Source organism: Zootoca vivipara, chromosome 1 (genome assembly GCF_965207765.1).
Source record: "Zootoca vivipara chromosome 1, rZooViv2.hap1.1, whole genome shotgun sequence".
NCBI lineage: Eukaryota > Metazoa > Chordata > Lepidosauria > Squamata > Lacertidae > Zootoca > Zootoca vivipara.
In genome coordinates, this window is record NC_142582.1 from 44,486,742 (window position 1) to 44,510,085 (window position 23,344).

Below are 23,344 nucleotides of genomic sequence, written 5' to 3' on the forward strand. Positions count from 1 at the left end.
GACCTTTCCTCCCCAGTTAATTTAGCATAGCGCAGCATTCCATGTGAATTTGCAGGTTATAGAGCTGTCTAAATTAGTTAATGTGGAGGAATGGCGCATTGTTGATAAACTGTTGTAAGCCAAATTAGCTTTATCTTGCAGCAAGCTGATAGTATTATTTTACTCATGGGACTAATACATCTCTAAATATGCTAATTTCGCTCTTACTTTTGTTGGGTGGCATTTTTAGCCTTCTCACCGTTGACATTATAATATAAATGTAGGGGGATCTCTGCTTGCTTTAGCTTGCCTCACAGTGCAGCCCCAGAGATGTGTATCACTAGAGAAGGAAATATATATCTACATAAGAAAAGGACTGCTCTGTCACCTAAAAGGCCTGCAGATAATCTAAAAGCCTGCACTCAAGACAAACCCCATTATGAAAAGTTATGTTAAAAAGGCAGGCCTGCCGTTATGGACAAGCATTTTTGAAGCACAATAGTAGCCATGGGAGAACGTGTATAAGATATTGGAATTTATCAGCTGCATTAATATCACATGTCAATGTATATTTTTATTTATTTTTATTTTATCCACATTTACTTGGAAGTAAGCTCCATCAAGTTTAGTTGCTAGTATGTTGTATATTGCACAGTTAGATTATTTCCTCCTTAGACCGAGGCACTCTAGTCACAGAGTGCTTTGGAAGCATAAACATTAATACAAAATAGGGGCACATCCATTTTAATTACATGCAGGGAGCTTATGTCACTCCAGTTGTTGCTGCCTGTGTTACCTGAGGTTGAACTGGAGTCCCTAGATGGCCACAGGCTTCCTGTTCCTGATGTTGGCAAGAAGGGAGAGGGAAACCTGCAATCCTATGGAAAGTTCAACTAATCTAATTAGGTGCACCTAACTTTGTAATTTTACAGGGTACATGTATCTCCTGTGTAAAAAGCCATTGGTATACATTTGAAATACTGCCTTTTCACGTTGATTGAATTGCAGTGTGGCCGCGTTAGCAAGTCATAGTAAACCATAGTTTAGTGTGAGCTTCAGGGAGCCTTGGGTGAGCACATAGTCTTTGCCTCTTCTCAGACAGCTAAGATTAGAAATCCATAAGATTTCATTTATGTTTTTTATTAACTACAATTTTCTGTGTCCTCCAGACTTGGAACCGTAGTTAATCTTAACTTTTTTAAACTTGACTGAACCAGCTTCAGTAACGATAGTTTGAAGCTAGCTTGTTCCAAACATTAATGTTAATCATAGTGTACAGTTCCGGTTGCCTCACCAGAAAAAGGATGCAGTATAGCTGGAAATGGTTTGGAAAAGAGCAACTAAACTGATCAAGGGGAAAGATAAAGTACAAGTGGGGGAGAGTGCTGTTGTGCCCAGTCTTGCTTTCAGGCTTCCTATAGTTGTCTGGTTAGCCACTGTGAGAACAGTGTACTAGACTAGATTGGCCACTGGGCTAATCCAGCAGGCTCTTACATTTGCCTGTCTAGACAAGCTGCAGTTAAGCAAACTTCTTTGTCTCCTTCAGGCTACAAGGAATTAGGAAAGGGGAGCACCTGAGCCCGAGACTTGCCGTGACTCATTTCTATTTGTTCACATTCCACTAAACTATGGCTTAGTTTTTGCATGGCATGCAATCATAGCTAGTGACTTCCTGCTACAATTGCTCCTACTAGAATGCCATCTGACACTTTTCATATGCAGAGCTCTGCTGAGAGATGTTTTAATAAAAACTAATCAGATTTGCCATAAGCAATTTAGAAAATAATAAAATGTTCTGAAACCATATGCTATCAGTGCTCCCAGCTACGTACGTGACACCACAGATTTTCTGAGGAAAATACAATCTTTGAACAATCTTCCTAACAATACTATACTAGCCACTATGGATGTGGAATCTCTATACACCAACATCCCACACAATGATGGTTTACAAGCCATAAGGAACACCATTTCAGATAAAACCACAGCGGACTTTGCTACCAAACTCTGCCACTTTGTCCTTACCCACAACCACTTCAAATTTGGTGATGACCTGTTCCTCCAGATCAGCGGCACAGCCATGGGCACCCACATGGCCCCACAGTATGCCAACATCTTCATGGCAGATTTAGAACATCGTTTCCTAGACTCCTACCCACTCAAACCTCTCCTGTACCTGCGATACATTGACGATATTTTTATTATCTGGACACATGGACAACAGACCCTGGAAACCTTCCACCAGACATTCAATGACTTTCACCCCACCATCAACCTAACAATGAACCAATCTATGCAAGAAATACATTTTTTGGACACTACTATAAAAATACAGGATGGACGTATAGACACCACCTTATACAGAAAACCAACTGACCGACAAACATATCTACATGCTTCTAGCTACCATCCCAAACATACCAAACAATCCATCGTATACAGCCAGGCCTTACGTTACAACCGCATCTGTTCCAACTCTACAGACAGAGAATCTCACCTAAGAGATCTACAGCAAACCTTTTTAGAACTAAAATATCCACCTGATGAAGTTAAACAACAGATCAACAGAGCCAGACAGATACCTAGAGAGAACCTGCTGCAAGACAGACCCAAAAAAGAAAATAACAGAACACCACTAGTCATCACATACAGCTCCCAAGCTAAAACAGTACAACGCATCATCAGAGATCTACAGCCTCTCCTGGACAATGACCGCTCCCTTTCTCAAGCTCTGGGAGGAAGACCTTTCATTGCCTACAGACAGCCACCCAATCTTAAACAACTCCTCACCCACAATAATACAACCACCAGACTTAACATGGACACTGGTACCAGAGCCTGCAATAAACCCAGATGCCAACTTTGCTGCCACATACACCCAGACAACACCATTACTGGCCCCAACAACATCCAACATACCATCTCAGGACTATTTAATTGCTCATCCTCTAACATTGTGTATGCCATCAAATGCCAACAGTGCCCTTCAGCTCTCTATATTGGACAAACAGGCCAAACCCTACGCCAAAGGATAAATGGACATAAATCTGACATCAGGAACCAGAAGACAGAAAAACCAGTAGGAGAACACTTCAATCTCCCAGGACATTCTATACAAGATCTCAAAGTAGCTGTCTTACTACAAAAGAATTTCAGAAATAGACTGGAAAGAGAAGTTGCTGAATTGCAACTTATCACCAAGCTCTAAACCATGGAGGGACCTGGTTTGAACAGAGATATCGGGTTCTTATCTCATTATACATGATAAGCGATCTTCAGCCATCTCAACCCTTGCTTTTTCATGCAAAACCATTTGCAGTCGTTTGCGGTCATCAACAGCTATCAGTCAGTCAATCACCCATTTCCACCACCCTTCTGAGTGATCCCCCATCCCCATCCCCACCCCTCCCCACCCCTTCTCTACATAAGTGCCTGGAAACTTCCATTTCACTGTATCTGAAGAAGTGTGCATGCACACGAAAGCTCATACCAAAATAAAAACTTAGTTGGTCTTTAAGGTGCTACTGAAGGAATTTTTTTATTTTAGAAAATAATAATTTAGAAGGCTTCTGATCACGTGGAGTTAATTGAAGAAACTGGAACCTCTCAATATTTATACTGACATTTCTTGAATCAATAAAAATGTGATCTAACCTCCTTACCACATTTCCAATGCATAGAGGTTCTACTTCTTTTCCTGACAGTCTCTGCTTTTATATAGCGTTTATGTCAGCCAGAGGCAAACAGACTGGGTAGATTGTTTGCCCCAGCGGAATTTGCCTACAATAACGCAGTGCATGTCCCCACGGGAGTCACGCCCTTTAAGGCCAATTACGGGCACAACCTCACAGCATTCCCGGGGTGGGAGTGGGAAGATGAGGAGGGGCCAGCAGCAGAAGACTGGGCGAAGGAAATGGAGGCGGTGCAGCAGCAGCTCAAGGAGCGCTTGGAGAGGGCTAAGGAAGCTTACAAGAAGGGGGCGGACCGCCATAGGAGACCAGGAGAGGTCATCAGGGTGGGGGACAAAGTCTGGCTGTCGTCGGAAGGGCTTTCTACGGTAGGGAGGTGCAAGAAGTTGGCACCCAGGCGATTGGGACCCTTTGCAGTCTCGCAGCAGATCAATCCAGTGGCATTTAGGTTGGAGCTTCCAGAATCGACAATCCACCCTGTCTTTCACAGGTCGTTGCTTTCACCATACAGGGAAAGAGACTGTTCAGAGACAGTCCACCACCCCCACCAGACATCCCGAGGGACAGGGAGGAACAGGAGCTGAACATGGCCACTGAAATCCTAGACTCATGATGGGGGGAGGAGGGTATGGAGTACCTCATGGCATGGGAGGACACTCCAGCCTCCAACAACGCCTGGTTGCCAGCTCACAAAGTGCAGGAGGAATATCTAGTAGAGGAATTCCATGCACTGTTCCCGCACAGACCCAAACCAAGGCGCTTCAGGGGGGAAGAGACATCGGCATCGGGGCGGGGGGGGGCAGGAGACACCTCATGGGAAGAAGATCAAGCAGGGAAAAGACTGAGATCTCTGTGGGAGTAGGAGGCAGTGTTCCAAGAACAGGGAGAGGAGGAAACGTTTGACACCCGTTGCAGCGAGGAGACCCCGATCACGGACTAGGAACAGGTGTTCAGTCCCACAGGATCGGATGAGACAGATTTCCTAGGCTTTCAGTTGTCGCCCCAAGTGCAATCCCAGGGTTCAGACTGGGAGCATGTTTTTACCCCTACTAGCTCAGATGCCGCAGATTTGCCACCCATGCTCTAGAGAGGCTGGAGTTTAAAGTCACTGATGCATCTTTCTGAAATATTTTGAATCTTTATTTTATTTTATTTTAAAACTTTGGTTGACTATAGATGACATGCAAATTATGCTAACTATATGCAGCCAAAATGTGAAATTTAGTTTGGGCTCTGTGAAAATTAATAAATAAGTGCCCAGTTAAACTGAATTTACAGAAATTAGATCTCACCAGAGCCACTAAATAGTCTTCTGACACTACTAGAAGTACCCTGTCTATTAACTGGAAAATTGCATTTCCTCATAATCCTGTGAGTGACTTTGTCTTCTTTTTGATGTTTACACAAAAGAGGCTTCATTTTTTTTACTCACAGTTGTTCTGCTAGCACCCCAATGCCCCAATATGTTAGGCTGATACATTATTATGTGCTTGTTGGAGTAACAGCTGGATATATAGCTTACTCTAAAAATAAAGTGTTATTTTAGTGAAACTGGTTCTTTCTTTGGAAAATTATTCTAAAACCTCTCAATTAAACCCCATATTTAATCAGCAGGGTATGTTGGCAGAAGACAACTGCTGACATGTAATGAATTCTTCTAATTTGCTAAATTATTCTAAATAATTGACAGTACATTTAACTTCTTAACAACATCGAGTTCACTTTTCTGCAGAAACCATGTGCTAAATTCTTTATTTCCCCCAGTTCTGTGGGGAAATCAACCAGCGATTAATTGAAAAGTTTGAACATTTTTCAGTCAGGATTTTGTTTGCCCCCTACTTTGAACATGTTTAAAATGGTTTTCAAAACATGATGTATATTTTCTGGAGACAGTATGAGACCCTGAAGAGGGTGGAATCTTGCATGCAAAAAAATTGCACATCAAAGTGCTTGTTTGTTCTGGTGGAGGAAGGCTTGCATTTACATGGTTGGAACTCGTCAAAACGTGTTGGAAGCCACTTTACATAGCTTTCCATGTGGTGCAGTGATAGAACTGCATTTTGCGATAGAACTGGTTCTGCATGTGCATTGCTGCATGTGTAATTTTGACCTTTGTTTCCTTGGCACAGTTGTGACATTCTTTAGTGAGACAGGCTAGCAGCAACAATGGTAAGGCCCACCATTATATACTGGTCTTAGAAACCGTATGGATTTGTTCATGCTATAGTAGTCAGATTCACCTTCTGTTGTTGACAGCATCTTACAGACATAGTTGATGTTTTAGTTAGCAGGTGGTTATTTCAAACTATAATAAAATAAAATAAAATCTATATATATAAAAATGTAGAAGGGCCATGTTTGTTAAAGCACAATGTTCTCCGAAACCGCTTAACTGATCATTCTCAAATTTGGCCACAACCTCACATTCCCCTACAGGAGTATTTCCATGCACTTACTTTGGATAGAACTGACCTAGGACAGGTAAAAAACCTGGATTTTTGTAAAATAAAAAATATATTGCGCCCTCCCATGGACATCTAACTCACACATGACAAACATACTTCCACAATCCCGCCCACTCCCCATCGACCCCCACCACCCGACACACAGCCCGCCCCATAGACCACGCCTACCACGAGACCAGGCCGATCCCCATCCCGGACCATCAATGGAGTAGGCTGCTATAGAGCCCTCGCCTGTACTGGAGATTGCCTCCCCACAAAGGACCAGGCCGACCTGAGGCCACCCACCTCCCCAACCCATTTCCTCCCGGAGATCACGCCGACCCCATGGAGCAGTCCGCCCCGAGACCAGCCTGATCCCACCCACCCACCCTGGAGATCACCCCGACACCACAGAACAGTCCACCCCGAGACCACCCGACCTGGACTCATGCGCACCCTGGAGATCCTGCCGCCACCACCGACAGGCACCATGCCACCCTGAGACCAGACCGCCCCAGAACCCCCATACCACCCGGAGAGCACGTCACTACCACCACGGACCCACCCCAAGACCAGCCCACCCCACAGATCTCCCGACGACAGCCTCCAGCCCTCCCCGAGACTAACCCGCTCCAGAGCCCCCACACCCCCTGGAGATCCCAGATGCCAGGCCAGACCATAGCCCAGACCCCGAAGCCACCGCCTACACAACGGAGACCGGGAAAGCTGCCTGCCCCCCTACCACCAATCAGACTGGAACACACCGACAACCCCACCACCCCCACCAGAGGTAGACCGGACCCGCCGGGAGTCACAGGGATGAACCGAGGGGTGGGGGGGTGGAGGGGGGATGCAAGAAGGGGGATCAAAACAGTCACAGGGATATGCTGCCCGACTGGGGGGAAGGGGCCACTGCAACGCATGGCAGGGTACACCTAGTAACAATTAAGAACGGAGGAATGGAAGGGCTTGTTCCTTTTGTGGGGGATGCTGGGATCTAGCACTATTCCCCACAGAAGGTAGAGAGCAGGAAATTGATTTTTACCAAGTACCCCTGAACCCCACAGTGCCAGAGAATTCTCCAACCTCCCAGAGCAGCTTTTTAGGCAGCAGAGGGAAGGCGGAATTGGCAAAAGTTGCCTTTCCAGCACAATATCATCCAATCCAATTACTCTGAACAACATAAAACATCTCTACCCTATATTTTTATTTTCTGGAATAGTGAAGTTTAAGTCAATCTTGAGAACTTCATATGAGATAGCTGTAAATAATTCCAGACAAAAGGAACATTTTGTCTTTATTATTCCCTGAGACTGCATCATTTCATGCTTCTCAAAAGGAAATACTGCTCACAGGACACTTCAGCTTCCTAGAAGGTAACTCATTAGCTCAGTCTCATGGAAATCTCAGGCCCAGTATAGCTAGTTGGGGGTCTGAAAATATAATGAAAAATTGATTTACCCAACACAAAGCAATCTTTGCCAAGCAAGGCTGGTCACAGCAGTGCAGTGGAGGGCAGAGAGAGCTCTATGCTTTTCTGGACCTGGGTGTGCAAGCCGAGCTGGCTGCTCCAACCTGGCTCCGGGTAAGTAAGAGCATGTGCAGACTTCCATATCTTGTCTTTCTACATGTGATCAGACAGCAAGATGGTATCTTATGGGGAAGAAGAGTTTTAAAACAGCTTGGTATCATGTTTTTTTATTTTATTTTACAAATAACCGGGCTATGTATTTAATTTTTAATCTTTATATGTATATTTGATGTTTAAAAAATTGAGAACTTTGCAAGGTGATTGGTTTTTCTAAAAGTAACATGAGCAAAGGGACAGCTGTGATTCTGTTTTCCTGGATGTTTGAAAATCAGAAAGATGAATAAGGCCAGCACAGCTGCCAGGTCATGAAAGGCTAGCTCTGTGCTTTATTACATTAAAACAAATGCATGTTAGAAATGTAATTAAATGTAACAGTACAAGGATGTAATGTATCGGCATGAGGATGTGGGACTTTGTAAAATTTTTAAGTCATCACAACTTATTATCTCCCACTACCATCTAGCATTAAAAACAAACAAACAAACCGTTGCCCTTAATCTCTAGCTAAGGGTCACCCCAAAGATATGCTCAATACCAGCCTGAAAGCCAGCTTGCCTGTACTCAATCCTGAAAGCCAGCTTGCCTGTACTTGCAACTGCGTCTGCAATCCTTGCTCACAGCTGGACACCCTTCTCCATCTGATATATTTTTTCTGTGTATTCAGCTTGTTGCTTGATAACCCATAGATTTCCTTTTGCCAGGATAAGAAACAACATATGGCAAGGAATACAGCTCCTGTGAAACCCCCATGTGCATTGGACTTGTAGCATAGCAGAGGGTGAGGCCAAGGGCTAAGTTTCATTTGTGCCTCCTTGGTTTTAGAAATGTCACGCTGTCAAGTGGTCTGTTGCTCATGAAAGGAGGTTATAAAAATAAAAGCTGACCTATAGAACAGCTAAGTAAAAAGCATCAATTTTTAAAGAAATCCACTGCAAGTTGCATTCATATATGAGTGAACCACATCTCCAGTATCTGAAGAAGTGTGCATGCACACGAAAGCTCATACCTATGACAAACTTAGTTGGTCTCTAAGATGCCACTAGAAGGAATTTTTTTGTTGTTGTTTCGACCACATCTCCAGTGAAGGTCTTAGAATTTGGTTATTTGAGGACCTGTGATGTTAATCACATAGTTTGTCCATCTTGGATCCATGGATTTTCTTTCAGAAATTGCCACAAGGGGGTCCTGGTGTAGATTAAGATTCTAGGATGGGAAACGGGTGGATTTAGCTGTCCCACCCCTCCTTCTGCAGTTCTGGTATGGCCTGCTGCCTTTGCAATTTGCATGGGGAGGAAGGCTCCAGTTGGAGTGATTGGGAGGTTTTCCCCCTTGCAAATTGTCAGCATGAATCCCCAGTGCACTTTGGGACTACAAGGGGGGGGCGGGGTAAAGGGCTAATTCCATCCCAATTTCCTCATCACTGCTCCCCATTTGTTGGCTGTTTCCAAAATAAAATGTGTGAACTCAAGGGCAAACCATGTGTTTAACATGTACGGTAGTTTGTCCCAAATGATGCCAGTCCTTGGCTCTGATGATGATTCTCACCTTGCTCTGCTCAAGTATATAGTTTTATCCAATTTTTATGCTCTTTGACAAGAACCCTGACTGTTTTATGAACTTTTTCAACAGAAGAGGTGGGAGTTTTAATTCCCATGGACGTCTGTGAGAGTCTCCTTAGTGATTTCTTTGATGCTTGAATGGATTTGTCCAATAACTTTTATGTATTCCCAAGCTTCATGAGATTATGATAGATTCAGTAACAGATATACCAGGTAGTGATTTTTATAACTGTTATAGTGGTCTTTCAACTATCTTGGCATGCCCTTTTTAGACCTTGGAGGGAATTTATTTGTTGTTTACATTAGTACTAATTGGATACTGGGGTGGTACAGGTAGGTAATGAATCTAAATAACTGGTTCTGCTGGGAAGTATATGGTGATGTAGTTGACCCATTATTACACACACACACACACACAGAGAGAGAGAGAGAGAGAGAATATACAGAATACACACACACACACACACACAATATACAGAATATATACGGGGGGGACGGGACACCAAAGTTCTGGTTTTAAACATCCAAAGACCTAAACAGTATCACAGCAGGGTTTCAGAAAGTTAAAAGTTCCTTAGTTAAAAATGAACTTGTTTGTTGTTGAGATCATCTATATAGAGATCTGGCCCTGGGTGTCCCCACCTTCTAAGGCGATGGCTTTTGGAGACAGGGCCTTCCCAATTATGGTGGCTCATCAATGGAAATACCTTACACATGGTGGTCACTTTGCACCAAAATTGTTAACTTTTAGGTGTCGGGTAAAGAGTATTCTGTTTGCCTGCCGGGACATATGATGGGTTTTAAGTGGCTTTAGTGGTCCAATTATTTTAAATTGCTTTTTTATCTACCACTTGCTGAAACTTTGCTGCCCATTTTGTTACTTTGCTTCCTCTTAATTTGACACGGTTATTGTTGCTGGTTTTGAAAAATGTTCCTGAACCACGTTGATTTTTTAAAAAGCAAAAAACTGAAAGGCAGAACAGAAATATTTTACATTTCCAGGCATTTTTCCTGTGGGGCCTACAAGAGAAGGGAAAGAGAGATTACTTTACAGCATGTTTGTTCCTTGATCCAACATTCGAAGCCGACTGTGACTGAAATAAGAGTGTGTGTGTGTGTATGTATATGAATGTGTGTGTACACACACACACACACACACACACACAGTATATAATATATATAACAGTGAACAACAAGAAAAATCCATGCACATTAAAAAATTCCTTTTTATTAAATTCTTGTTGGGACATTAAATCAATGTTGTGATGTTTTTATGATCTCTAGATACAGCCTGCTTCTTTTATTCTGGGATCGTTACATTTGTTTATTGAAAAAAAAACAGTTCCTTCCTCTTAACATGTCCCTTTAGGGAAGTTGTTGTAAACCTGCCGAGTTTATCCAAGGCTGCCAACATTTCAGGTTGACAGCTTCAGTGGGGCATATAAATCTCAGGGCTAAATTGAAATCTGGGATTAGCATAGTCCTTGGGTTAGCATGGAACTTTTTTTTAGGGGGAGGGGGCGGTAGAACTAGATGGTTTTTAAAAAGCTGCCTCATCAGTCTTGCATTACAAAGTATATTTAATTAATTAGTTAAAACTGGATGCATCAGCACATTCTGCCACCGCATTGACAACAACCTATACTAATCCCCCCTTCCCATTTTTGAAAGGAATGTTTGCCTGCATTGGGTGTCCCCCTCCCCTGCAACACATTTTAGGTTCATCACAAAATGTGTCCTTTGAACATTCCTTAATTAGGAGACTTGTGATGAATGTCAGACTAATTCTAAATTACTAGGGCTATGCTGCACATTAGGAAATCATAAATATTTACCAAGATATTTATATTCTGGATGTTAATGGACTGCTTTAAATTCTCATTTAGTATAAAAAATTACGGTGTCAGGACTGCAAAAAAATTCAATGAAACAAAATGTTTGAAGTGTGGAGGAGAGGGGGTAACAATTCAGGTTTAATCAGGAGAGTCTAATAATTTATGGGTTTGGGACCATGAGATGACAGGTAACTGTTCTTACATGATTAGTCATCTATCAAAATTTGCTCTTTTTTATTGTAGGTGGTGATGTCAAACCTTTTACACCAGAAGAAGCCAGAGAAATTGTGATGTCTCTCCAGAAACCTGCAGTTTTCTGCAACATGGCTTTTGATTGGCCAGCACTTCACTGGAATGCTATACATCTTGCTAAGCTATTGGCTGGAAAGAGAATGTGTTTTCGAATAGGAATGAAGGACATGGGCACAGGTAGGGGATGCTTAAATGCAATGTGCAGCCCTGTTCCACACTTCTCCTTACATTTATGTTTTTATTTTATTTTACAACATTTGTCCCACATGTCAGTCTAGAACAAGATGACTCACAATCATAATAAAAATCCTAAACATGAAAAAAATCTTAGAATAACAAATAAAACACCATTAAACACTGAACAAACATAAAACCAACGGAACATGCAAAAATCAACTGTTAAATATTTCCTAATATTTCCTACCCAAATATTTCCTAATATTTCCTACCCAAATATTTCCTAATATTTCCTACCCAAAACATACCAAAGTATATTCATGTAAGCAAATTCATCGTACATAAATATATTCAGTGCCCGTTGCGCTGGCAGTCAGGAGCTTGGGAAACCCGTGGAAGGAATTTTGACAGATGCGCAGAACAAGCCAACTGTCCATTATGTGGCTTCATAAAAATGACATGTGAGCGACGTCAAATTTGGCCCATGAGGCCGATCCTCATAAGGATCTGGCTTTTAGACCCAAAAAGGTTTACCACCCCATGACCAGAGCATGGGTAGGAGGTTGACTGGATATCAATGGACTACGATTCCCATCATTCCTGACCATTGAATGCCCTGCTGGCTGGGGCTGATGGAAGCTGGATATAAGTGACACCTGGAGTGCCACAAGTTCCCCACCTCTGCTTTTGTGAATGTCTCCTCCCATAAGAATTCCTGTGTGTGCTTAAGATCTTGCCCTAAATGCTACCACTATCTGATGACACAACCTTGGTGGCAGAAAGTGAGGAGGAATTAAAGAACCTTATAATGAGGGTGAAAGAGGAGAGCGCAAAATATGGTCTGAAGCTCAATATCAAAAAAACTACAATCATGGCCACTGGTCCCATCACCTCCTGGAAAATAGAAGGAGAAGAAATAGAAGCAGCGAGAGATTTTACTTTCTTGGGTTCTATGATCACTGCATAAGATGCAGCCTGCTTCTTGGGAGAAAAGCAATGACAAACCTAGACAGCATCTTAAAAAGCAGAGACATCACCTTGCCAACAAAGCTCCGTAGAGTTAAAGCTATGGTTTTCCCAGTAGTGGTGTATGGAAGTGAGAGCTGGACCATAAAGAAGGCTGATCACCGAAGAATTGATGCTTTTGAATTATGGTGCTGGAGGAGACTCTTGAGAATCCCATGGATTGCAAGAAGATCAAACCTCGCCATTCTTAAGGAAATCAGCCCTGAGTGCTCACTGGAAGGACAGATCCTGAAGCTGAGGCTCTAATACTTTGGCCACCTCATGAGAAGAGAAGACTCCCTGGAAAAGACCCTGATGTTGGGAAAGATGGAGGGCACAAGGAGAAGGGGACGACAGAGGACGAGATGGTTGGACAGTGTTCTCGAAGCTACGAACATGAGTTTGACCAAACTGCGGGAGGCAGTGGAAGACAGGAGTGCCTGGCGTGCTATGGTCCATGGGGTCACAAAGAGTCAGACACGACTAAACAACAACCACCACCACCACCTGATAACAACAGCTTTCAGTCCATAGAGACAAACTCTACTCAGGAAGCGGTACTGAGGTCAAAGTCTTTTTGTACCTTTCCATCTCTAACTTGAAAAATCCAATATTAAGGCAACACCCACCCACACTTTTGTGTGTCTGGCATAATATGCTAAATAGGTCAGAAGTATCTTTGGGGAAACCCATTACACACCAGCTAGAAAGATGTGTCTTTCTACAGCCAAGAAAAAGTAACCCTAGAAAAACATGTGACATATGTAATTGATGCAGTGTCTTTATGTCAGTTCTTGTGAAGGACATGACTGCCCCATTGGTTCCTTTCATTTTATTTTATTTTAGGTTAATGAGCTGATGTTTCCAAGATAGCTGCATTTTTCTGATTTAGTTATTCCATTATGATCGACTGGCTGTACTGGTGATAGCTTTTAATTATTCACTAAGCGCCTAATGAATAATTTTGTATTTCTTGCTGAATCAAAAATAAATTAAATCGAAGTCTCTGCATTGGGGATAATGGAACCAGCTATACAGCCTATTGCCTTTTCCATTAATAGTGAGGATTTTTCCAATAAACTATCCAAGTGAGAGATGTTTCTTGATTTTTTCCAAATATTTGCCCTGCTTATCTCAGAAAGAACCAGAGTTATATGAGAATATTGTCCTTGCCAAATTAATTCAGGTATCTGAATGTCCTTCAATAGTCATATATATCTTTGGGGGGGGGGATATCCCCTTAATCAGCTCATATTTTCACAAAGTGATGTGTCTTGCATTCATGGTTCTACGTCAATAACAAGCACTGAACTGTAGTAGAGGGGAGAAAATGAATGCAACTATCTAAAGGCTGCTATCATACATAGCCCAGATTTATAACTTACAAATTTGGTGCAACACAGGAATAAACCCCAATCCTTTCGTGGGGGTTGTGGAGGTGAATCACATGAGTGAGGCCTTTTCTTATAGGCCATTTCCCCCCACATTAAAGGTAATGTGTGTGGTACGTTTTCTGCTGCTGCCCTGTTTTATGTACCCTGTACACCCAGGGCATATCTGAACCAAGCTAAAATGTAATGACAGGGCAGGGAACCTGTGGTTCTACATTATCATTTTGTATAAAAATTTCTATACCACCCTTCATCTGAGCAGTTTTACAGTAACACACACACACACACACACACACACACACACACAAATAATGTAGTAACAAACAAAACCAATACCCCACCACACACAATTTGAAAGGTCACATAGATTGTTTAATTAGCCAAAGGCCTGGGAGAAAAGGAATTTTTTTTACCTGGTACCTAAATATATGTAGCACAGGTGCCAGGCGAGCCTCCCCGGGGAAAGCATTCCACACAATGTTGTGGAATACAGCTTCCGCCATCCCTGCCCGTTAGCCATCCTTACTGTGGCTGATGGGAGCTGGAGCCTTACTTCACCTGGAGGGTCACTAGTCCTCCATCCCGTTTGCTAGAAAAAGCATGTAAGGTGTAGTCATGATTTCTGAAGAAAGTCTTAGTACAGCACTAAGCCAATTTCTGTATTGCTGATCACCAGGTTTGTCTTACATTCATAGCCAATAAACCTTACAGTGAACTGAAATTGGGGGGAGGGGAGAGAGAGAGAAACTGATATCCAAGCTGGCCATATAGAAAATGACAACAGTAAGGTTTGTTCTTTTGCCTGAAGGAAATTAGAACAAATGTATGAGCTTGTGATGGTAGCAATTCCCATGCAGTCAGAGCAATGAAGAATGAATGCCCTCGGAGCACTGACTTGCTTGTAAGAATGAAAGGCGTCCATATTTAAGCAGCTGTAGAAGAGTACTGGAATGAAGGCTAAATGATTGTTCTGTCATTGCCATTCATGCAGTCCTTTGCAATTTGCTTTCCTCAATAATAATGGTTTCGGTCCAGTATATAATTTCATATATTACGGTGTGTTTTTTTGGTGCAAGGGCAAGCTCTGATGAGAAATGAAGGTTTCTGATTAGCCACAGGAAATATGTGACACAGTGCAAGATATAATACTGCAGCCTTTAGTCCCATGTGGTATGATGAAAAATTGTGACGGAATTTGCCAGAAACAAGATGTAGAAATTGATTCCATACAAATGTAAGTTTTTTAATGTGCTGCCTAGCTACCCTCTTCCCCATTCCCAGTGCATTTAATATAATGCAAAGCTTATATGGCTGAGGTGGCCCTCCAGATGTCGTTGGACTACAACTCTCATCATTGCTGATCATTGTCCATACTACTGTAGATGGCACTGATGGGAGTAAGGCTGTGTTCACGTTAGTTAGTGGCTTGAATCATTGTGAGGTTGTAACCCTTCCACTGCATTTCCAAGTTGCTTTCTCATGCCGCTGTTCACATCAAGGCAGGGATAGGGATGTTTTTGCCCAATTGTTTCTTTCCTAAAGTTGGTGCCGCTTCCATCTGCGCATGCACCCTCATCTATGCATGCAAAGACGAACAGTTCAGACTGCACAGAATGGATGTGCCTTTGAATCACATGGAAGGCAGTTGGCCTCAAATGAAACCAAATAATATATGCTCATTGACACACACACACACACACACACAGAGAGAGAGAGAGAGAGAGAGAGAGAGAGAGAGAGAGAGAGAGAGTTCATAATATATTTTGGGCCCTCATTGAAAGTCAGCTGTGATGGTCATCCTGTTTTCTTTTCCCATTGAACAGCTCCTTTATCTTTCCAATAAAGGATACCTGCTCTGTGAATATACCTTTTGAAGAACTACCTTGGAAGAATTGTTTTGCCACTCCAATGAAACTGTCTGTGTCACTAATAGCATTTTGAAAAGAAAGGCCATTCTTGTTTTCGTTCTGTTAACTGCCCTTATGTGCTCCACAATTAAGGTATAACCTTTTGGAAAAAGACATGAAACCGGTCAATTCAGACTGGCTGTAAGAAAAGTGATAAAATAGCAAGCCAGTTGCAAGAGGCTATGCGGGAGGTTTTTTAAAAAAAAAATAAAAAAAAAATCTTACCAGTTTCTAAATCACGCTCTGCCTTTTGAGCTTCAGAGGGAATAGAAATAGTAACATTCCAAACGTATTAGGGCAATACCATTTATTAGGCCAACCGAAATGTCACAAAATAGCATGTCGCCTTTTGAGTCCTCCAGAATGCTTCATCAAGCTAGATGGTAAACAGAGCAAGGGGGAAGGAAAAAAGTTGGTTGAGGGTGAAGCTATGGAGCCCGAAGATGGCAAGTGGGAGGAGCTAGCAGATATTCATTCATACATGCATATGTACATAATTTTATTTGTATGCCACCTCCCCACAGTTCCAACCATGCTCAAGGCGACTTACATAACAGCAAGACTGGAGCGAATGAAGAACATGGGCTGTTTTCAACACGGACTAACTTTTCAGTTAGCCAGCAGTCAATGTTTTTCTCCTCTAGGCAAAAAGGCAAGGCTGCCTGCCTGCCTCTCTATTTATGTACTCCGCATGTATTCAAATCCCCGTATGCTGTAATGTTGACATGATCTGTTAAAATCCCAACACCTTAAACAGCTCCATTTGCAAGCTTAACAATATGTTGCTGATCACTGCTGTAGGGGAAAGAAATATTTCTCAGAAAGATGAGCTAGTCGCTACTAGTTGAAACTGAGTCCCAGATCATATGTTTAAAAATCCACCCCACAAAATAGACCCACACAGGAGAAGTAATATATGAACTGGGGCTTCTCTGCTAACACAAGAAGCCTCTTTCTACTTGATTCCTTTCAGAAAAGTATCTGGCTACCACTTTGTATGGGTTAATTTGGTGTTTCCCGTTTTGAAATAAATGAAAATTTCAAAAGCCGTTTGTGACAATGCAGAGAAAGAAGTCAGTTCAAAGTAAGAGGGTCAGATATCGATGGGAGTGTCTTAAGTGCTTTGGATACCAGCCAGAAACCAAGTTTGGAGAATTATAACTCTATTCAATAAGGGCATAAAGCTGCTCTGCTTCTCCCTTTGCAGTGCCATCAAACAAGACATGATGTATTCAGTTATCCATCATTTCCCAGTTTGCTTGAAATGGAAAACTATGGTTAATTACAGGCTTCTGTAATATACCAAGGGAGGACAGAAGGGTCTGCGTGTGTGGGGAAAAGGTGCACTCATTTCTCATTTCGCTGAACCAGGATTTGGTTTTCTAAACTCTCCCAGAGAATTGGAATATTTAAAAAAGCACAATGTTTCTGTATTGCCAGCCTTACACATTTTAAGATTGGGGGCTGTGAACCTTAGTCAGGGCCCCTGTTCCTTAAAGCAGTTGTGTGTCTTAAGACATGGGTAGGCAAACTAAGGCCCAATGGCCTTCTAAATCCAGCCCGTGGATGTGTTTTTACATGAGTAGAATGTGTCCTTTTATTTACAATGCATCTCTGGGTTATTTGTGGGGCCTGCCTGGTGTTTTTACATGAGTAGAATGTGTCCTTTTATTTAAAATGCATATCTGGGTTATTTGTGGGGCATAGGAATTCGTTCATTTTTTTTTCCAAAATATAGTCCTGCCCCCCCACAAGGTCTGAGGGACAGCGGACCAGCCCCCTGCTGAAAAAGTCTGCTGACCCCTGTTAGACATTTTCCCCTGAAAGGCTGCTTTTTCAGAAAGGGAAACCTAGGAAGCTGAGGCCTCTAGATGCACAAACCCTTCTAGTTTTACAAACAACAGAGTAAAATTCAGAGTGACCATCAATCCTAAGGAATTAGTCATAGAGTTTGTCATTTGTGCTGCATTTCATCTGAGACATTCAAGCTGTTGTAATTTCATTTGTGGCTTTATATTGCATTTAACCAGCAGTCTGAGCTGAGACACAAAAGTTATTGTTTTATCTACTGAACTGCCTTGCTCCATATCTATTCTTTATTATTGGCATTGTGTTCAGTGTGCATGTAATGCTGTCTCTCCTTATATTGCTTTAGCTCCTCTGTTTGAAACGGAATGCAGTTACGTGGAGGCTACACTTGAAGAGTTTCTGGCCTGGAGTGGGAAACAGCCATCACGCTCCTGTGGACCATTCAGTGGTTATGAGTTGTGTAAATACTGGACTTACGCTGACTATAAGTATATTGCTAGGCTATTTGAAGATAAGCCAGAAAATTTCCAGGTACGTTGTTAACCTCTTCTTGTCCTTCTCATGTCAAAACTAGACAGGAACACCTAGGGAATTTTCTGGTTCTTACGCAGCCAATAACTAGTGTAGCATACTGTAGTTTTTATTTCATTCATCATGTTTTTAGCCTTTTCCTTCAAGGAGCTCAGGATAGTGTAGGTCAGTGGTTCCCAACAGGTGGTCCGGGGACCCCCAGGGGTCCGCGAGCTATGCCAGAGGGGTCCGCAAGATGCTATTAGAATAAAAAATATATTAAATATATTTCGTATGATAACAGATTTTTTGTTTTGGCCGCTTCCTGCATGAGCAGAGTCTAGCGCAAAACTAGAATTAGATAGAGGCAGTAGTTCTGCTGTATGCCGTTAGGTGGCACTTTACAAACACTACTGTTTTGCAAAGAGGCAGTGCACGCATTCTACTAACGCTCACCTCCCCAAGATGCTTTGCGCGCGTCGGCTTCATTTGTGCGCTACTGCGCAGGTACCCTGTCTTCTCCATTCCCCTCCCTCCTCCCTGGCGCGCGCTGCCTCTTTGCAAAACAGTAGTGTTTGTAAACAAAGCGTTGTTTTTCGCGGAAGCTACAGTTCGCGTAGTTAAAAATGGACCGTTGGTTAAAAAGTGGTTCGTTAAAACGACAAAGGCCTACAGATGAAGAGGAAGAACTGTAAAAAACGTATAATATAAAATATAAAAAGACTCTTAATTTGGCTCTCACTTTTTAATTTTAGGATTAGGAATTAATGGGGGTCCTTGTCACAATAGCGGCTCGATGAGGTGTCCTCGAGAAAATTTTGTTGGGAACCCCTGGTGTAGGTAAAGGTAAAAGACCCCTGGATGGTTATGGCCAAAGACGACTATGAGGCTGCGGCACTCATCTCGCCTTCAGGCTGAGGGAGCGGTCATTTGTCCACAGACAGCTTTCCAGGTCATGTGGCCAGCATGACTAAACTGCTTCTGGTGCAACAGAACATCATGACAGAAACCAGAACGCACGGAAATGCCGTTTACCTTCCTGCCAGAGCAGTATCTATTTACTTGCACTGGCGTGCTTTCAAACTGCTAGGTTGGCAGGCGCTGGGACACCCCAACATGGGGATTCGAACCGCTGACCTTCTGATCAGCAAGCCCAAGAGGCTCAGTGGTTTAGAGCACAGCGCCACCCGCGTCCCACAGCACCACCTGTGTGCTTTTCCTTCAAGGAGCTCAAGATAGTGTACATTGTTGCTCAGCCTTCATTTGGCCCATGTGAAGGCCAAAATCTCCAAGTGAGCGTCATTATTAAGTGGGAATTTGAACCTGGTTCTTTCTGGTCTAAGTATGACACTCCAACCCCTACACCACGCTTGCTGTGAATTGGGAAGTCTGTTTCAAATCTCACCACCATGAACTCACTAGATTGCCTCCAAGCTGCTATTTTTCTCATGCTTAATCTCACTCAGCAGCGAATAAGGATAATATTGCTTGACCTGCCTTATAGGGTTGCTGTAAAATTGTATGTGAAGCTCTTTGAAAGGTCAAAAACACAGTATAAAAGCTAAGTATCATGACAGTTTATGGAGAGATGAAGTACTGTATCATGGTTTTTTTAATAGAAAAAATAAAGAAATATAGTTACAGATTTGCTTGACCAAATATTCAGGGTTGGAGTGCCATTGACCTGTTTGTATAACTATATTTTTCGGTCTTCGTTACACTGTATGCATAAGTAAGAGTTTGATGGGGGGAGGGTATTCACAAATATATATGTAGGTGCGCCTAGGGTTGTACAGTATATTGCAGTTCTGCTCATACCACAGACTTCTCCTTGTACAATGCACACACACACACCCCCACACACAAAAGTCTGTGGTGGAACAGAAACCTCAGTTTGCCCTGGGATATTGGGATTGAATCCAGTTTATGGGTGCCTGTTCCATCTCTCTGGTTTAAGCAATCATGCATTCTTTTGCAGACTTGAATAGGCCTATGATGAGGCCAAAAGCTCATTCTGTTATGGCATGAAGCTGCATTTAAAAGTCCAGTCCAGATACCAAGAAAGACTTCTTAATGTTGCCTTACCAGCCTTACCAGGCTAACAAACATTGATGGGTTTTCTTATAAGTTCTGTATCTGCTGTTTATTTTAGGTTTTATTTAGATAGTTTTCTAAGGTGATTTGAAGGGTACGAGAAGGCCATCTACCTTTTTTTATTTATAGTGATTAATAGGGCCATTTAGAAGTTGTTTGAAATTTAGATTGTGCTGTTTATCATTTACAGTTGTGTGACTTAAGGTAATGATTCCATTATTTTAATGTATGAGCAGTATCTCACATCATCCAGGATTTTTTTTTTTTGTTCACTTGATATTACATTATAGAATTTTGAGATATAAATCACAGGCAAGATATATACATGAAGCTTAAATAGAAATAAGTCCTCTTAAAGTGACATATGGCTATATTAGCTCTATTGTAAGCAGCAAGCAAAATAAATGTAATTCAGAAGGTAATGTGCCATCTGTTATGGTTGGGATACTTATAAAATGTATTTCTTTTAGCTGTGGATCTTTTTTTTACTATAAAAGAAAGAAAGAAATAGCAGCCCATTGTGCCAAGATTTCAGTACTTAGCAATTTCTTTTCAGTTCATTGGATAAAAACTATTTTTCCCATAATCATGTCAGGTATTTACTGAGACTGTGGCATTTTTTTAAAAAAGAACCCTCTTTTAAAAATCAAATATTGATTAAGCTCGCTCTCTTTCTTCTTAAGTTGTGCCAGAATTCAGAAAGTATTTAGGTGTGAGATTAAAGTATAGGAATGGTTATTACCCTTAACTTTATCATTGAAATACTGTACTTATATTGGATTTTAAATTTTATGACTGTGGAAAGCTTTTTCCTTTGCTGCTTTGCTGCTTCTGACAGATGTTTGTATTAGGCTTTAGTATTTCTTTCTGTAAATCAAGTAACCCCCTACTGTTTTTTCATTCATCTGGAACCTTATTCACCTTGATGATTCCCAAGGATTGAATCTCAGAAAAAGATGTGCTACCTTCTAGGGAATTAGGATTTACTGAATGTTTCTAGTATGCAAAAGCTTGGACTACTATTCATTTATTTCAAGATTTCTAAGCCACCTTTCAAAATGTAACATTTTCCCAAAATGTCACATGGTCACCAAATTTTGAAATTGCATCTGTGTTCAACAACAGTGGTAAGGCACTAGATCTGGCCAGTAGGCCACATCCTTATTTCACCTACCCCATACTGGCTAACTTTGACAGGTGAGCAGGGCTGATGGGGAACTTCCTAGTGCAACCAATCCCCTTGGAGCTCTCTGATAGTGGCGATCAGCTGTCAAGAAGCCCTGCTTGCCAAGAAACAATCAGGAGTGCACCTGAAGCTCCCAGACGTACCACAACTTTACTTGGTTCATGCCTGATGCCACACATCGTGTTGTTTGGGGAAAACTGCCTCATGGGCCAAATTAGCCCACAACTCAGAGGTTACCCACTTCTCATATAACATATTAAAACAGCACACACAAAAATTGACCAGCCACCCCACTAAAGCCATCTTATAAAATAGTTTGACCCATAGATTCCCTTTCAGCTCTACAATTCTATGAGTCTATGAATGAAAAGACCTTGTCTCTTCTGATTGCCAAACTAACTGGCTGGTAGGACTGCAGTCGGGTTCTCTAGTCAGTCTTAGTTCATATAGATCATGTGCTCCCAAACCATTTAGGACCAAGAAAGTTAAAGAACTCTGTTCTGTAGAGCAGGGATCTATAATACTGGTGTTTCTCCAGACTGTGGCCCAGAGGCCAGAAGTGTTTCCTGCTGCACAATGGCCCTGTAATAAAGTTGGTGCTATTTGGTAGTGATGTTTTCCAGAATGTACATATATATTACATACAAAATTCAAGTCAAAAGTATAATGCTTGTGTTTCCATGCCATGGTAAGATATAAACCATGGCTTATAATGAATAAGCACTATTACTTCACATCTCTATTAAAATCAGGTGGAAAAAACCATGATCCTTGGCTTACCATGGCATCCAAACCAGGATCATGGTTTGTTTAGGAAGAAACAAACCATGATTTTAGGTTTAGAGTTCATGCTAAACCAAGGATTGCGATTTGTTGCTTGTGCTGAAGGAGGAGCAATCTGGTAGTATGCGTATTCATAGTAAGCCATATTTTACAGCTTACTATGTGTGAATATAGCCAGTGTGTGAAATATATATTCTTCTTAAAATTCCAACACATTTTTCTTTTCATTAAAAATGAAACTGTTGGCAGGACAACAGTTCTGGTAATTCAGTACTGTACATGTTAACTGTCCTGTATTATCATTGCCATAGGAGATATTGGGTGCACATATATTCTGATCCATCAGATAGATATAAAAAGGTAAGGTAAAGGACCCCTGGATGGATATGCTACTGGGAACTACATGAAGGAAGGTCCATAGCACAGCAGTAGAACCCATGTTTTACATGCAGAAGGATCCAGGTTCAGTCACTTGCATCCCCTGTTACAAGATCTTAGATAATAGCATAGGAGATAGCTGTATCTGAGGGCCTGGGGAGCAATCACCAGCTGAGGAAGACAGCATGGGAATAAGTGGACCCCTGGTTTTGACTTGGCACAATCCGGTTTCATATTTACATAGTTGAGGAGGGTTATCATTTTTATTCTGTTCTTTATATATATGTATACCACTGGTTTGACTATCTTGCTGAACAAATTGGTAATTGATCAGCTGTCTTTTTGGACAAATTGTAGCCATTGTTTTAGGTGATTTGGCATTGAATCAACTGTCCAGTAGATTAATTATACCAGCCATGGTAGCACAGAGAGTGGCAAAAAGTGTCCAGGTATGCAAAAATGATTAGATATGTAGATCAAGCACACAAACACCTCTTAAATAAATCTGGAGTATGGCAAGAGCTGACACGTCAAGCATTTCCCTTTCACATAAGTACTGGGTTAGTTTGGATAGCTTTGAATTATATTTTTTCCAGTTTAACAGATTTTACAAAGTAAATATTATGCATTTGGTACATAAAATGATAAAGGATCTGAGCGGAACTATTTTTACTTTTCATGGACAATTAAATTGCCCCCTTCTTTTTTGATTAGAGCACCATATGTAAATTCTCCCCAATAAGTTCAATTAATGG

At 41.7% G+C, this 23,344-nt stretch overlaps 1 protein-coding gene across 4 annotated transcripts in view; it reads left to right on the plus strand.

The window, feature by feature from the left end:
• HSPBAP1 (HSPB1 associated protein 1) overlaps positions 1 to 23,344 on the plus strand; it is a 56,846-nt gene that overhangs the window by 3,767 nt on the left and 29,735 nt on the right. For 3 of the 4 annotated variants that reach the window (XM_035128910.3, XM_088662283.1, XM_035128919.3), the window contains exons 2-3: positions 11,341 to 11,526; positions 17,985 to 18,169. In XM_035128910.3, coding sequence (XP_034984801.2) covers positions 11,341 to 11,526; positions 17,985 to 18,169 — 371 coding nt within the window. Of the gene's footprint in view, positions 1 to 8,404; positions 8,482 to 11,340; positions 11,527 to 17,984; positions 18,170 to 23,344 lie in introns of all 4 variants that reach the window. The other variant, XM_088662300.1, reaches the window with a different exon arrangement.